The sequence below is a fragment of the Oreochromis aureus genome, linkage group 1 (genome assembly GCF_013358895.1).
Source record: "Oreochromis aureus strain Israel breed Guangdong linkage group 1, ZZ_aureus, whole genome shotgun sequence".
NCBI lineage: Eukaryota > Metazoa > Chordata > Actinopteri > Cichliformes > Cichlidae > Oreochromis > Oreochromis aureus.
In genome coordinates this window covers 8,061,589-8,079,483 of record NC_052942.1, presented here as the reverse complement: position 1 = coordinate 8,079,483, position 17,895 = coordinate 8,061,589, and the positions used below count along the sequence as shown (strand labels likewise).

The 17,895-nt window shown below is 43.0% G+C and overlaps 1 protein-coding gene across 4 annotated transcripts in view; it reads right to left on the bottom strand.

Annotated features, from left to right (window-relative positions):
• Positions 1 to 17,895, bottom strand: part of LOC116313494 (C-myc promoter-binding protein-like) — a 182,559-nt gene that overhangs the window by 24,284 nt on the left and 140,380 nt on the right. For 3 of the 4 annotated variants that reach the window (XM_039602313.1, XM_039602363.1, XM_039602445.1), the window contains one exon: positions 15,291 to 15,453. In XM_039602313.1, the coding sequence (XP_039458247.1) occupies positions 15,291 to 15,453 (163 nt within the window). Of the gene's footprint in view, positions 1 to 15,290; positions 15,454 to 16,234; positions 17,122 to 17,895 lie in introns of those variants that run through there. The other variant, XM_039602407.1, reaches the window with a different exon arrangement.

The window sequence follows — 17,895 nt, the reverse complement described above, 5'->3', positions numbered from 1 at the left end:
AATGAGAAACGCGAGCCCCGAGATGGGTATGACCTACATGTATAAAACTCGAACACATATCTAACGTTCGAGACGCACATAAAAGTCTATTATGGCCATGTCCTAAACCCAACAGGAAGTCCGCCATTTGGAAGTGAAGGTGACATTTTGGCTCTAATTTTGCCATTTCCATGCCTCGAACTTTTGCGAACTCCTCATTGGAATTTCATCGCACAAGCTTCATATTTGGTCAGTGTCAACTACACACCTGGGCCATGTTAAATTGCGGAGCTTTTGAGTTTTCGGGTTACTGTGAGGTCGTGGCGCCACGGCGCGAATTCGATGACTCGCCATGAAAATCTTATTGCCTCTCGTTCTGTCATACATTGTCCGACCTTGACCAAAGTGGACACATATGATAAGGCTCCACCCCTGAACATATTTCAACTGCCATATTTGACACCAGGGACAGCGCCACCTAGTGGGAACAGGAAATGTCATGTTTTACACTTTGGGGTACAGTATTGTAATGGGTGACATCTGCAGCCTCAAATTTCTCCAGGAAAGCCTTAAGGAGTTGGTCTTGGGTTACAGAGAAAACTGTGAGTTTTCGCTGAAGGGTGTGACTTCAGCAGCATGGCGAACATTGATGTCTCGCCATGAAGAAACAAATTAGTGTAACTCAATGAAATCCAATCTGATCAGTACCAGATTTTACAGGGATGATGTCAGACCCGCCCTGAACAGATTGATATGCCCATTGTCAGGAATACGTAGAGCGCCACCTAGTGGCACCAGGAAATGTCATGTCTTTCATTTTGTTGTACTGATTTTCACAGGTTCATCGTGGCCACCTCAAAAGCGGTGAATATCACCATCAGTCCCTCTTGATGCTTCAGTGAGAAAATTGTGACTATAAACTGAACGGGCGCACCCTGGTGGCAACGCGGTTCACCATGAAAGATGAAGTGGCTTTTGAGGGGCTTGAAAAGTTTAAAAGTCTTGAAATTTGGCGCACACCTCTAATGTGATGAGGGATTTCTTTTATATGTTCCTTTTCCTTGAACAGCGCAAAATGGCTCCACAGCGCCCCCTACAAAATTTCAAAACAACAGCCCCTGCTCTGTGTTTTATGTATGAGTTTGAAACCTGGCAAGCTTATTGGAGATATCAAGATGTACAAAAAGTCTCTTGGAGCAATATCCCAAATCCAACAGGAAGTCAGCCATTTTAAAATTAATGTGTAAATTTGGCGACATTTTCCCCTCTTTTCAGGCCTCATACTTTGACGAACTCCTCCAAGGGATTTCATTAGATTTACGCGATCTCCTGTGTGTGGAATCTAAAGACCTTTGTGATGTTAAATTGCGAAGCTTTTACGCTCAGGGAAACGGGTGGTCATGGCGGCACGTGGAGTTTCAATCACTCGCCAAAAGCAGTAACCTGCTGTCGCTCAAAAACACAATGTCCAATCTCTCCCAAAGGTCGCAGGCGTGATGAGACTCGAGCTTGGAAATGTTTGTTATGCCATTTGTCAGTAATGGTTAGAGCGCCACCTAGTGGGACGACTATAATAATGGTTGAATGAGATGAAATTTTAGCTGGTGGTTAAATGCATGAATTCCATCAATGTGACATCAGATCGGAAGCGCTGGTTTTAGGTGTTGGGCTTGGCTCGACGCGCGCCGGGGTGCGAGGGCCCTCATATCGCTGCTTGCAGCTTTAATTATTATTATTATTATTATTATTATTATTTTTCGGCAAATGAATCGGCCTTTTGAGGGCCTAAACATGCTCAAAAACTCATGAAATTTTGCACACGCGTCAGGTCTGGTGAAAATTTACGTATTTTAATGTCCCTAGACATGTCCAGGGAAAATTGGCTCAGTAGCGCCACCTAGAAAAATGAGAAACGCGAGCCCCGAGATGGGTATGACCTACATGTATAAAACTCGAACACATATCTAACGCTCGGAGACGCACAAAAAAAGTCTATTATGGCCATGTCCTAAACCCAACAGGAAGTCCGCCATTTGGAAGTGAAGGTGACATTTTGGCTCTAATTTTGCCATTTCCATGCCTCGAACTTTTGCGAACTCCTCATTGGAATTTCATCGCACAAGCTTCATATTTGGTCAGTGTCAACTACACACCTGGGCCATGTTAAATTGCGGAGCTTTTGAGTTTTCGGGATACTGTGAGGCCGTGGCGCCACGGCGAATTTCGATGACTCGCCATGAAAATCTTATTGCCTCTCGTTCTGTCATACATTGTCCGACCTTGACCAAAGTGGACACATATGATAAGGCTCCACCCCTGAACATATTTCAACTGCCATATTTGACATCAGGTACAGCGCCACCTAGTGGGAACAGGAAATGTCATGTTTTACACTTTGGGGTACAGTATTGCAATGGGTGACATCTGCAGCCTCAAATTTCTCCAGGAAAGCCTTAAGGAGTTGGTCTTGGGTTAGAGAGAAAACTGTGAGTTTTCGCTGAAGTGTGTGACCCCAGCAGCATGGCGAACATTGAGGTCTCGCCATGAAGAAACAAATTAGTGTAACTCAATGAAATCCAATCTGATCAGTACCAGATTTTACAGGGATGATGTCAGACCCGCCCTGAACAGATTGATATGCCCATTGTCAGGAATACGTAGAGCGCCACCTAGTGGCACCAGGAAATGTCATGTCTTTCATTTTGTTGTACTGATTTTCACAGGTTCATCGTGGCCACCTCAAAAGCGGTGAGTATCACCATCAGTCCCTCTTGATGCTTCAGTGAGAAAATTGTGACTATAAACTGAACGGCGCACCCTGGTGGCAACGCAGTTCACCATGAAAGATGAAGTGGCTTTTGACGGGCTTGAAAAGTTTAAAAGTCTTGAAATTTGGCGCACACCTCTAATGTGATGAGGGATTTCTTTTATATGTTCATTTTCCTTGAACAGCGCAAAATGGCTCCACAGCGCCCCCACAAAATTTCAAAACATCAGCCCCTGCTCTGTGTTTTATGTATGAGTGTGAAACCTGGCAAGCTTATTGGAGATATCAAGATGTACAAAAAGTCTCTTGGAGCAATATCCCAAATCCAACAGGAAGTCAGCCATTTTAAAATTAATGTGTAAATTTGGCGACATTTTCCCTCTTTTCAGGCCTCATACTTTGACGAACTCCTCCAAGGGATTTCATTAGATTTACGCGATCTCCTGTGTGTGGAATCTAAAGACCTTTGTGATGTTAAATTGCGAAGCTTTTTACGCTCAGGGAAACGGGGTGGTCATGGCGGCACGTGGAGTTTCAATCACTAAGCCAAAAAGCAGTAACCTGCTGTCGCTCAAAAACACAATGTCCAATCTCTCCCAAAGGTCGCAGGCGTGATGAGACTCGAGCTCGGAAATGTTTGTTATGCCATTTGTCAGTAATGGTTAGAGCGCCACCTAGTGGGACGACTATAATAATGGTTGAATGAGATGAAATTTTAGCTGGTGGTTAAATGCATGAATTCCATCAATGTGACATCAGATCGGAAGCGCTGGTTTTAGGTGTTGGGCTTGGCTCGACGCCGCCGGTGTGCGAGGGCCCTCATATCGCTGCTTGCAGCTTTAATTAGGGCCCGAGCACAAAAGTGCGAAGGCCCTATTGTATCTGCTCTGTTTCTTATTATTATTATTATTATTATTATTATTATTATTATTATTATTATTATTATTATTATTATTATTATTTTTCGGCAAATGATCGGCCTTTTGAGGGCCTAAACATGCTCGAAAACTCATGAAATTTTGCAGACGCTGTCAGGTCTGGTGAAAATTTACGTATTTTAATGTCCGTGAGACATGTCCAGGGAAAATTGGCTCAGTAGCGCCACCTAGAAAAATGAGAAACGCGAGCCCCGAGATGGGTATGACCTACATGTATAAAACTCGAACACATATCTAGCGCTCGGAGACGCACATAAAAGTCTATTATGGCCATGTCCTAAACCCAACAGGAAGTCCGCCATTTGGAAGTGAAGTTGACATTTTGGCTCTAATTTTGCCATTTCCATGCCTCGAACTTTTGCGAACTCCTCATTGGAATTTCATCGTCCAAGCTTCATATTTGGTCAGTGTCAACTACACACCTGGGCCATGTTAAATTGCGGAGCTTTTGAGTTTTCGGGTTACTGTGAGGCCGTGGCGCCACGGCGAATTTCGATGACTCGCCATGAAAATCTTATTGCCTCTCGTTCTGTCATACATTGTCCGACCTTGACCAAAGTGGACACATATGATAAGGCTCCACCCCTGAACATATTTCAACTGCCATATTTGACACCAGGGACAGCGCCACCTAGTGGGAACAGGAAATGTCATGTTTTACACTTTGGGGAACAGTATTGTAATGGGTGACATCTGCAGCCTCAAATTTCTCCAGGAAAGCCTTAAGGAGTTGGTCTTGGGTTACAGAGAAAACTGTGAGTTTTCGCTGAAGGGTGTGACCCCAGCAGCATGGCGAACATTGAGGTCTCGCCATGAAGAAACAAATTAGTGTAACTCAATGAAATCCAATCTGATCAGTACCAGATTTTACAGGGATGATGTCAGACCCGCCCTGAACAGATTGATATGCCCATTGTCAGGAATACGTAGAGCGCCACCTAGTGGCACCAGGAAATGTCATGTCTTTCATTTTGTTGTACTGATTTTCACAGGTTCATCGTGGCCACCTGAAAAGCGGTGAATATCACCATCAGTCCCTCTTGATGCTTCAGTGAGAAAATTGTGACTATAAACTGAACGGCGCACCCTGGTGGCAGCGCAGTTCACCATGAAAGATGAAGTGGCTTTTGAGGGACTTGAAAAGTTTAAAAGTCTTGAAATTTGGCGCACACCTCTAATGTGATGAGGGATTTCTTTTATATGTTCATTTTCCTTGAACAGCGCAAAAATGGCTCCACAGCGCCCCTACAAAATTTCAAAACAACAGCCCCTGCTCTGTGTTTTATGTATGAGTTTGAAACCTGGCAAGCTTATTGGAGATATCAAGATGTACAAAAAGTCTCTTGGAGCAATATCCCAAATCCAACAGGAAGTCAGCCATTTTAAAATTAATGTGTAAATTTGGCGACATTTTCCCCTCTTTTCAGGCCTCATACTTTGACGAACTCCTCCAAGGGATTTCATTAGATTTACGCGATCTCCTGTGTGTGGAATCTAAAGACCTTTGTGATGTTAAATTGCGAAGCTTTTACGTTCAGGGAAGCGGGGTGGTCATGGCGGCACGTGGAGTTTCACTCACTCGCCAAAAGCAGTAACCTGCTGTCGCTCAAAAACACAATGTCCAATCTCTCCCAAAGTTCGCAGGCGTGATGAGACTCGAGCTCGGAAATGTTTGTTATGCCATTTGTCAGCAATGGTTAGAGCGCCACCTAGTGGGACGACTATAATAATGGTTGAATGAGATGAAATTTTAGCTGGTGGTTAAATGCATGAATTCCATCAATGTGACATCAGATCGGAAGCGCTGGTTTTAGGTGTTGGGCTTGGCTCGACGCTACCGGGGTGCGAGGGCCCTCATATCGCTGCTTGCAGCTTTAATTATTATTATTATTATTATTATTATTATTTTTCATTGAAATGAATTGCCTTTTTGAGGGCTTTAACATGGTCGAAAACTCTTGGAATTTTGCACACATGCCAGGTCTGGTGAAAAATTTTGTATTTTAATGGTTTTATATATGAGCACTGGGAAATGGCTCTGTAGCGCCACCTATGTGTTGTTAAATGCAGGCCTACAAACACATCTTTTGAGCTACATGTATGAAATTTGGCACACATGTGTATCATGCCAAGACGAACAAAAAAGTCAATGGGACCATTGACGCAGACCCAACAGGAAGTCCGCCATTTGGAAGTGAAGGTGACATTTTGGCTCCAATTTTGCCATTTCCATGCCTCAAACTTTTGCGAACTCCTCATTGGAATTTCATCGTACAAGCTTCATCTTTGGTCAGTGTCAACTACACACCTGGGCCATGTTAAATTGCGGAGCTTTTGAGTTTTCGGAGACGGTGAGGCCGTGGCGCCACGGCGAATTTCGATGACTCGCCATGAAAATCTTATTGCCTCTCGTTCTGTCATACATTGTCCGACCTTGACCAAAGTGGACACATATGATAAGGCTCCACCCCTGAACATATTTCAACTGCCATATTTGACATCAGGGACAGCGCCACCTAGTGGGAACAGGAAATGTCATGTTTTACACTTTGGGGTACAGTATTGTAATGGGTGACATCTGCAGCCTCAAATTTCTCCAGGAAAGCCTTAAGGAGTTGGTCTTGGGTTACAGAGAAAACTGTGAGTTTTCGCTGAAGGGTGTGACCCCAGCAGCATGGCGAACATTGAGGTCTCGCCATGAAGAAACAAATTAGTGTAACTCAATGAAATCCAATCTGATCAGTACCAGATTTTACAGGGATGATGTCAGACCCGCCCTGAACAGATTGATATGCCCATTGTCAGGAATACGTAGAGCGCCACCTAGTGGCACCAGGAAATGTCATGTCTTTCATTTTGTTGTACTGATTTTCACAGGTTCATCGTGGCCACCTCAAAAGCGGTGAATATCACCATCAGTCCCTCTTGATGCTTCAGTGAGAAAATTGTGACTATAAACTGAACGGCGCACCCTGGTGGCAGCGCAGTTCACCATGAAAGATGAAGTGGCTTTTGAGGGGCTTGAAAAGTTTAAAAAGTCTTGAAATTTGGCGCACACCTCTAATGTGATGAGGGATTTCTTTTATATGTTCATTTTCCTTGAAGAGCGCAAAATGGCTCCACAGCGCCCCTACAAAATTTCAAAACAACAGCCCCTGCTCTGTGTTTTATGTATGAGTTTGAAACCTGGCAAGCTTATTGGAGATATCAAGATGTACAAAAAGTCTCTTGGAGCAATATCCCAAATCCAACAGGAAGTCAGCCATTTTAAAATTAATGTGTAAATTTGGCGACATTTTCCCTCTTTTCAGGCCTCATACTTTGACGAACTCCTCCAAGGGATTTCATTAGATTTACGCGATCTCCTGTGTGTGGAATCTAAAGACCTTTGTGATGTTAAATTGCGAAGCTTTTTACGTTCAGGGAAGCGGGTGGTCATGGCGGCACGTGGAGTTTCAATCCCTCGCCAAAAGCAGTAACCTGCTGTCGCTCAAAAACACAATGTCCAATCTCTCCCAAAGGTCGCAGGCGTGATGAGACTCGAGCTCGAAATGTTTGTTATGCCATTTGTCAGTAATGGTTAGAGCGCCACCTAGTGGGACGACTATAATAATGGTTGAATGAGATGAAATTTTAGCTGGTGGTTAAATGCATGAATTCCATCAATGTGACATCAGATCGGAAGCGCTGGTTTTAGGTGTTGGGCTTGGCTCGACGCCAGCGCGGGGTGCGAGGGCCCTCATATCGCTGCTTGCAGCTTTAATTATTATTATTATTATTCAGGCAAAAGAAGGGCCTTTTTGAGGGCTTTAACATGCTCGAAAACTCTTGGAATTTTGCACACATGCCAGGTCTGGTGAAAAATTTTGTATTTTAATGGTTTTACATATGAGCACTGGGAAATGGCTCTGTAGCGCCACCTATGCCTTGTTAAATGCAGCCCTACGAACACATCGTTTTAGCTACATGTATGAAATTTGGCACACATGTGTATCATGCCAAGACGAACAAAAAGTCAGTGGGACCATTGACGCAAACCCAACAGGAAGTCCGCCATTTGGAAGTGAAGGTGACATTTTGGCTCTAATTTTGCCATTTCCATGCCTCGAACTTTTGCGAACTCCTCATTGGAATTTCATTGTACAAGCTTCATATTTGGTCAGTGTCAACTACACACCTGGGCCATGTTAAATTGCGGAGCTTTTGAGTTTTGGGATACGGTGAGGCCGTGGCGCCACGGCGAATTTCGATGACTCGCCATGAAAATCTTATTGCCTCTCGTTCTGTCATACATTGTCCGACCTTGACCAAAGTGGACACATATGATAAGGCTCCACCGCTGAACATATTTCAACTGCCATATTTGACATCAGGTACAGCGCCACCTAGTGGGAACAGGAAATATCATGTTTTACACTTTGGGGTACAGTATTGTTATGGTTGACATCTGCAGCCTCAAATTTCTCCAGGAAAGCCTTAAGCAGTTGATCTTGGGTTACAGTGAAAACTGTGAGTTTTCGCGAAAGGGTGTGACCCCAGCAGCATGGCGATTATTGATGTCTCGCCATTAAGAAACAAATTAGTATAACTCAATGAAATCTAGTCTGATCAGTACCAGACTTTACAGGGATGATGTCAGACCCGCCCTGAACAGAATGATGTGCCCATTGTAAGGAATAGGTAGAGCGCCACCTAGTGGCACCAGGAAATGCCATGGCTTTCATTTCTTCTACTGATTTTCACAGGTTCATCGTGGCCACCTCAAAAGTGGTGAATATCACCATCAGTCCCTCGTGATGCTTCAGTGAGAAAATTGTGACTTTAAACTGAACGGCGCACCCTGGTGGCAACGCGTTCACCATGAAAGACGAAGTGGCTTTTGAGGGGCTTGGAAATTTTAAAAGTCTTGGAATTTGGCCCAAACCTCCAATGTGATGAGGGCTTTGTTGTTATGTGATCATTTTCCTTGAATAGTGCAAAATGGCTCCACAGCGCCCCTACAAAATTTCAAAACATCAGCCCCTGCTCTGTGTTTTATTTATAAGTCTGAAACCTGGTAAGCTTATGGAGGATATCAAGATGTACAAAAAGTCTCTTAGAGCAATATCCCAAATCCAACAGGAAGTCAGCCATTTTAAAATTAAAGTGTAATTTTAGCCACTTTTTCGCCTCTTTTCAGGCCTCATACTTTGACGAACTCCTCCAAGGGATTTCATCAGATTAACCCGATCTCCTGTGTGTGGAATCTAAAGACCTTTGTGATGTTAAATTGCGAAGCTTTTTACGTTCAGGGAAACGAGGTGGCCATGGCGGCACGTGGAGTTTCAATCACTCGCCAAAAAGCAGTAACCTGCTGTCGCTCAAAAACACAATGTCCAATCTCTCCCAAAGGTCGCAGGCGTGATTAGACTCAAGGTCGGAAATGTTTGTTATCCCATTTGTCAGTAATGGTTAGAGCGCCACCTAGTGGGACGACTATAATAATGATTGAATGAGATGAATCGTTAGCTGGTGGTTCTAGGCATGATTTCCATCAATGTGACATCAGATCGGACGTGCTGGTTTGTAGGTGTTGGGCATGGCCCGACGTGCCGGGGTGCGAGGGCCCTCATAACGCTGCTTGCAGCTTTAATTATTATTATTATTATTCAGGCAAAACAAGGGCCTTTTTGAGGGCTTTAATATGCTCGAAAACTCTTGAAATTTTGCACACATGCCAGGTCTGGTGAAAAATTTTGTATTTTAATGGTTTCATATATGAGCACTGGGAAATGGCTCTGTACCGCCACCTATGCCTTGGTAAATGCAGCCCTAAGAACACATCGTTTGAGCTACATGTATGAAATTTGGCACACATGTGTATCATGCCAAGACGAACAAAAAAGTCAGTGGGCCCATTGACGCAAACCCAACAGGAAGTCCGCCATTTGGAAGTGAAGGTGACAGTTTGGCTCTAATTTTGCCATTTCCATGCCTCGAACTTTTGCGAACTCCTCATTGGAATTTCATCGTACAAGCTTCATATTTGGTCAGTGTCAACTACACACCTGGGCCATGTTAAATTGCGGAGCTTTTGAGTTTTCGGGATACGGTGAGCCCGTGGCGCCACGGCGAATTTCGATGACTCGCCATGAAAATCTTATTGCCTCTCGTTCTGTCATACATTGTCCGACCTTGACCAAAGTGGACACATATGATAAGGCTCCACCCTGAACATATATTTCAACTGCCATATTTGACACCAGGGACAGCGCCACCTAGTGGGAACAGGAAATGTCATGTTTTACACTTTGGGGTACAGTATTGTAATGGGTGACATCTGCAGCCTCAAATTTCTCCAGGAAAGCCTTAAGGAGTTGGTCTTGGGTTACAGAGAAAACTGTGAGTTTTCGCTGAAGGGTGTGACCCCAGCAGCATGGCGAACATTGAGGTCTCGCCATGAAGAAACAAATTAGTGTAACTCAATGAAATCCAATCTGATCAGTACCAGATTTTACAGGGATGATGTCAGACCCGCCCTGAACAGATTGATATGCCCATTGTCAGGAATACGTAGAGCGCCACCTAGTGGCACCAGGAAATGTCATGTCTTTCATTTTGTTGTACTGATTTTCACAGGTTCATCGTGGCCACCTCAAAAGCGGTGAGTATCACCATCAGTCCTTCATGATGCTTCTGTGCGAAAATTGTGACTTTAAACTGAACAGGCGCACCCTGGTGGCAACGCTGTTCACCATGAAAGACGAAGTGGCTTTTGAGGGGCTTGGAAATTTTAAAAGTCTTGGAATTTGGCCCAAACCTCCAATGTGATGAGGGCTTTGTTGTTATGTGATCATTTTCCTTGAATAGTGCAAAATGGCTCCACAGCGCCCCTACAAAATTTCAAAACATCAGCCCCTGCTCTGTGTTTTATTTATAAGTCTGAAACCTGGTAAGCTTATGGAGGATATCAAGATGTACAAAAAGTCTCTTGGAGCAATATCCCAAATCCAACAGGAAGTCAGCCATTTTAAAATTAAGGTGTAATTTTAGCCACTTTTTTCGCCTCTTTTCAGGGCTCATACTTTGACGAACTCCTCCAAGGGATTTCATCAGATTAACCCGATCTCCTGTGTGTGGAATCTAAAGACCTTTGTGATGTTAAATTGCGAAGCTTTTACGTTCAGGGAAACGGGTGGCCATGGCGGCACGTGGAGTTTCAATCCCTCGCCAAAAAGCAGTAATCTGCTGTCACTCAAAAACACAATGTCCAATCTCTCCCAAAGTTCGCAGGCGTGATGAGACTCAAGGTCGGAAATGTTTGTTATCCCATTTGTCAGTAATGGTTAGAGCGCCACCTAGTGGGACGACTATAATAATGATTGAATGAGATGAATCGTTAGCTGGTGGTTCTAGGCATGAATTCCATCAATGTGACATCAGATCGGATGTGCTGGTTGTAGGTGTTGGGCGTGGCCCGACGTGCCGGGTGCGAGGGGCCTCATAACGCTGCTTGCAGCTTTAATTAGGGCCCGAGCACAAAAGTGCGAAGGCCCTATTGTATCTGCTCTGTTTCTTCTTATTATTATTATTATTATTATTATTATTATTATTATTATTATTATTATTATTATTATTATTTTTCGCAAATGAATCGGCCTTTGAGGGCCTAAACATGTTGAAAACTCATGAAATTTTGCAGACGCCGTCAGGTCTGGTGAAAATTTACGTATTTTAATGTCCGTGAGACATGTCCAGGGAAAATTGGCTCAGTAGCGCCACCTAGAAAAATGAGAAACGCGAGCCCCGAGATGGGTATGACCTACATGTATAAAACTCGAACACATATCTAACGTTCGAGACGCACAAAAAGTCTATTATGGCCAAGTCCTAAACCCAACAGGAAGTCCGCCATTTGGAAGTGAAGGTGACATTTTGGCTCTAATTTTGCCATTTCCATGCCTCGAACTTTTGCGAACTCCTCATTGGAATTTCATCGTACAAGCTTCATATTTGGTCAGTGTCAACTACACACCTGGGCCATGTTAAATTGCGGAGCTTTTGAGTTTTCGGGTTACTGTGAGGCCGTGGCGCCACGGCGAATTTCGATGACTCGCCATGAAAATCTTATTGCCTCTCGTTCTGTCATACATTGTCCGACCTTGACCAAAGTGGACACATATGATAAGGCTCCACCCCTGAACATATTTCAACTGCCTTATTTGACATCAGGGACAGCGCCACCTAGTGGGAACAGGAAATGTCATGTTTTACACTTTGGGGTACAGTATTGTAATGGGTGACATCTGCAGCCTCAAATTTCTCCAGGAAAGCCTTAAGGAGTTGGTCTTGGGTTACAGAGAAAACTGTGAGTTTTCGCTGAAGGGTGTGACCCCAGCAGCATGGCGAACATTGAGGTCTCGCCATGAAGAAACAAATTAGTGTAACTCAATGAAATCCAATCTGATCAGTACCAGATTTTACAGGGATGATGTCAGACCCGCCCTGAACAGATTGATATGCCCATTGTCAGGAATACGTAGAGCGCCACCTAGTGGCACCAGGAAATGTCATGTCTTTCATTTTGTTGTACTGATTTTCACAGGTTCATCGTGGCCACCTCAAAAGCGGTGAATATCACCATCAGTCCCTCTTGATGCTTCAGTGAGAAAATTGTGACTATAAACTGAACGGCGCACCCTGGTGGCAACGCAGTTCACCATGAAAGATGAAGTGGCTTTTGAGGGGCTTGGAAAGTTTAAAAGTCTTGAAATTTGGCGCACACCTCTAATGTGATGAGGGATTTCTTTTTATATGTTCATTTTCCTTGAACAGCGCAAAATGGCTCCACAGCGCCCCTACAAAATTTCAAAACAACAGCCCCTGCTCTGTGTTTTATGTATGAGTTTGAAACCTGGCAAGCTTATTGGAGATATCAAGATGTACAAAAAGTCTCTTGGAGCAATATCCCAAATCCAACAGGAAGTCAGCCATTTTAAAATTAATGTGTAAATTTGGCGACATTTTCCCTCTTTTCAGGCCTCATACTTTGACGAACTCCTCCAAGGGATTTCATTAGATTTACGCGATCTCCTGTGTGTGGAATCTAAAGACCTTTGTGATGTTAAATTGCGAAGCTTTTACGTTCAGGGAAGCGGGTGGTCATGGCGGCACGTGGAGTTTCAATCACTCGCCAAAAAGCAGTAACCTGCTGTCGCTCAAAAACACAATGTCCAATCTCTCCCAAAGGTCGCAGGCGTGATGAGACTCGAGCTCGGAAATGTTTGTTATGCCATTTGTCAGTAATGGTTAGAGCGCCACCTAGTGGGACGACTATAATAATGGTTGAATGAGATGAAATTTTAGCTGGTGGTTAAATGCATGAATTCCATCAATGTGACATCAGATCGGAAGCGCTGGTTTTAGGTGTTGGGCTTGGCTCGACGCGCCAGGGGTGCGAGGGCCCTCATATCGCTGCTTGCAGCTTTAATTATTATTATTATTATTCAGGCAAAACAAGGGCCTTTTTGAGGGCCTAAACATGCTCAAAAACTCATGAAATTTTGCACACTTGCCAGGTCTGGTGAAAAATTTTGTATTTTAATGGTTTTACATATGAGCACTGGGAAATGGCTCTAGAGCGCCACCTATGCCTTGTTAAATGCAGCCCTACGAACACATCGTTTGAGCTACATGTATGAAATTTGGCACACATGTGTATCATGCCAAGACGAACAAAAAAGTCTGTGGGACCATTGACGCAAACCCAACAGGAAGTCCGCCATTTGGAAGTGAAGGTGACATTTTGGCTCTAATTTTGCCATTTCCATGCCTCGAACTTTTGCGAACTCCTCCTTGGGGTTTGATTATATAAGCTTCATATTTGGTCAGTGTCAACTACACACCTGGGCCATGTTAAATTGCGGAGCTTTTGAGTTTTCGGGATACGGTGAGCCCGTGGCGCCACGGCAAATTTCGATGACTCGCCATGAAAATCGTATTGCCTCTCATTGTGTCATACATGGTCTGACCAGGACCAAAGAGCACACATATGATAAGGCTCTACCCCTGAACATATTTCAACTGCCAAATTTGACATCAGGGACAGCGCCACCTAGTGGAAGCAGGAAATGTCATGTTTTACACTTTGGGGTACAGTATTGTGATGGGTGACATCTGCAGCCTCAAATTTCTCCAGGAAAGCCTTAAGGAGTTGGTCTTGGGTTACAGTGAAAACTGTGAGTTTTCGCGAGAGGGTGTGACCCCTGCAGCATGGCGAACTTTGATATCTTGCCATAAAGAAACAAATTAGTATAACCCAATGAAATCCACTCTGATCAGTACCAGACTTTACAGGCGTGATGTCAGACCCGCCCTTAACAGATTGACATGCCCATTGTCAGGAATACGTAGAGCGCCACCTAGTGGGAACAGGAAATGTCATGTCTTTCATTTTGTTGTACTGATTTTCACAGGTTCATCATGGCCACCTCAAAAGCGGACAATATCACCATCAGTCCTTCATGATGCTTCTGTGCGAAAATTGTGACTTTAAACTGAACGGCGTACCCTGGTGGTAACGCGGTTCACCATGAAAGACGAAGTGGCTTTTGAGGGGCTTGGAAAGTTTAAGAAGTCTTGAAAATTGGCCCACACCTCCAATGTGATGAGGGCTTTCTTGTTATGTGATCATTTTCCTTGAATAGTGTAAAATGGCTCCACAGCGCCCCCTACAAAATTTCAAAACATCAGCCCCTGCTCTGTGTTTTATTTATGAGTCTGAAACCTGGTAAGCTTATGGAGGATATCAAGATGTACAAAAAAGTCTGTTGGAGCAATATCCCAAATCCAACAGGAAGTCAGCTATTTTAAAATGAATGTGTAATTTTGGCGAGATTTTCCCCTCTTTTCAGGCACTGTACTTTGACGAACTCCTCCAAGGGATTTCGTCATATTGACGCAATCTTCAGGGTGGGGAATCTAAAGACCTTTGTGATGTTAAATTGCGAAGCTTTTTACGTTCAGGGAAACGGGGTGGTCATGGCGGCACGTGGAGTTTCAATCACTCGCCAAGAAGCAGTAATCTGCTGTCACTCAAAAATACAATGTCCAATCTCTCCGAACCTTCACAGGCATGATGAGACTCGAGCTCGGAAATGTTTGTTATGCCATTTCTCAATAAAGGTTAGAGCGCCACCTAATGGGACGACTATAATCAGGATTGAATGAGATGAAATGTTAGCTGGTGGTTAAATGCATGAATTCCATCAATGTGACATCAGATCGGACGTGATGGTTTTAGGTGTTGGGCGTGGCTCGACACGCCAGGGTGCGAGGGCCCTCATAACGCTGCTTGCAGCTTTAATTAAATTTGTGATTCAAATGACATTGGCCAATCAGATGAAAGAAAGAAAAATTCTTTTTACACATACAAATCCTGATTTACAAGTACAAAACTGATTTACAAGTACAAAATATTTATGACCACAATTTGAGCCCATACCTGTGTATTTTACACATAATAAATGCTTTATTACTGCATTTGTGGGCAATTTTTATTAAAATATAACTGGAAAAGCCTTCAAATATGAATTGTCCTTATATGTGACTGAACAGTTGGTGCTGACCTTTGCCTTTTGACCTCGAGTGTCTGGCCCAGCAGCTGTAGCAGCTGAGCCATCGGGCGGCTGACGTCGTTCCTCTGGATGCTCTTCACCATACTGTGCAGCAGCTCCTCACTGAACGGCTTTTCTTCCTCTGGGACTGGCCGAGACACAGGGTAACCAACATCTGGAACACATGCACACATACACACAACTCATCATGATTTTGCATCAGACATGTGGAAATAATTTCAAAAATAGATCATCTGTGAAGAGTAGCCACTCTCTCTCTGATGAGAAGCACTTGGGGCTGGGTATCTGGAAGGCATAAAGTGGTACTACACTTGCAGGTGTTGAATAAGTAAATCTAGTACATTAATATTATAATGAAAATTATTTTTTACACATTACGTAGTTCCTTGTAATTACAGTCATTACAATCTGTTCTGCCAAACAGTACAGTTTCCCCTTAAAGCTTAACTAATTCACTTCAGAAACTGCTGGAAAACTACTCAACATCCTGTCATGAAGGATTGTTGCATTTGTTGCTTTATACTTGACCAGTGTAGTTATCTTCTTTCTCTCTTCAGGTAAGTTCAAATTAAATTATAATTAAAATTATATATTATACATTATATTATAATTAGCTTATTATAACAGCATGGCCCACTGACTGTGTTGTGAGAGTACAAACATGTGGTAAAAATGTCCTTACAGCACAGCCCTGACTGCACACGTGCACGTCTCCCCTATTCTGCTCTCTAGTCTCATATTTGTGCCTCCGCTGTGCTGCATGAATAAAACTGAAAACAGCCCCCGAAATATACTTCAAACAGTTACCATAAGATTACATTACATGCAATACAATTGTTCACTGATATTTCTCATTTATTCTCAGCACAGAACTGCATCATTACTGCTCCTACCTACATACCACTTAATTTTTTAATATAAAAAGATAAAGTTTTATAATATATGTACACATATCCAGGAACAAATATTACATTCATATTTTGCCTTTAGTTTCATATAAGTATTTAATTACTATTGATATAGTACAGGATATAGTAATGTTGTAAGATGGGCAGATACCCTCAGGGATAAATACATATTATTAGATATTTTCATGCATGCACAAAAAAATACTACTATTACTCAAACAAGTATTAGCATAAACAATATTTTTGTTTATGAAATTGTTAGAAGTTACATAACATACTCATTCCCTAGGATACTAGGGCCATAAAAAAGTCATGTCTATATTTACAGTTTAAAGATCCACCAGTACTGCAACCTGAAGCTCTGTACTAACTTCCTGTTAGGACATATAACATAGTATGATTTATATAAAACTATTTCTGAAGGTTTAAAGTTGCAATATATTTAGAAGCTAACTTCTAATAAATAAGAATGTCAAACTTTACACAGATTGCCTGTTAAACTACAAACAGTAACAGTATTCAGGAGTGGCAGCGGTCGGTGTTCAGTACCCAGCCCTTTAAGCACCACACGTTGCTGAATGTCCTCATTACAAGTGGACAAACACAGCGGACAGTCACCACAGATGCAAACCCACGTTCAAATACAGAGCAGGGCTGTATTTGAGGCAAACATGTCAAAACCACCTCAGAGTCAAAGTCTCAGTAAGATTTTACACTGCACAAACACTTTCATTCCAACACTGTGAAACCAGTCGCTGACTTTCCACAGACAACACTGCAGTGCAACAAGCAAAGGACACAGAACAGAGGGAAACAGCCAGAGCAGAGGACAGCACACAAACAACAGGACTCATCTGAGGCCGTCTGCAGAAGAGGTGAACACTCACTCTCTAACAACAGAGTACAATTAAGTCCTGCAAGACAGAAAGCAGACACAGCCTGTTAGCACACAGATCGGCCACTGCGCCTCCTCCTCCGTTAAACAGTCAGTTACTGCAGACATGTTAGCATCAGGCTTTGGTATTCGCCCTCACAAATCCAGCTGCTGTGCAGCTGTTCTCAGGACTAAAAAAAAGAAAGAAAAAAAAAACAAAAACCTGCAACTTCACACTCATTTAAATGACCGGGTTTTTTTTTTTTTTTGAAGTTCTAATTCTCACTTTAATCCTGAATATGTTTTCTTTAGTTTAACTCACTCTTGTGATTGCAACACTTGGAACATAACAAGTTTCAATCCTGAGAAATGCTGAAAAACAAAATAGTAATCAATGAGCATTTCCATCCTTTATCTGTTAGTAAGGACAAACTGGATTACTTATTTTTAAGCATTTTTAAGCATACTGTACAAAGCATCTTTAGTGAAAGCTTCTGTAATTTTTCAGCCACACATTTCATTAATAATCTTGTTATGTTTTATTTCATGCCACTTAGAACCCTGTGTTACGGCCCTGGCCATAATTTGGATCACGGTGGCTGGATTTTGTTCTGTGTGTTCTGTGTCTTTAGAGTCTCTGCAGGTCATTCCTGATTGGAGAGCTGGCAGCTGCTGATTGGTCCCATGGTCAAGTGGCTGTTTTAAAATCCCTCTAAAGCAGTTGTCCAACTGACAGCAGCAGCCCCGTCCTTTGTGTGCCCATTGTATGAAGACTGATAAAAAATATACTTCCCTCCTAACTTTGCTACCTAGT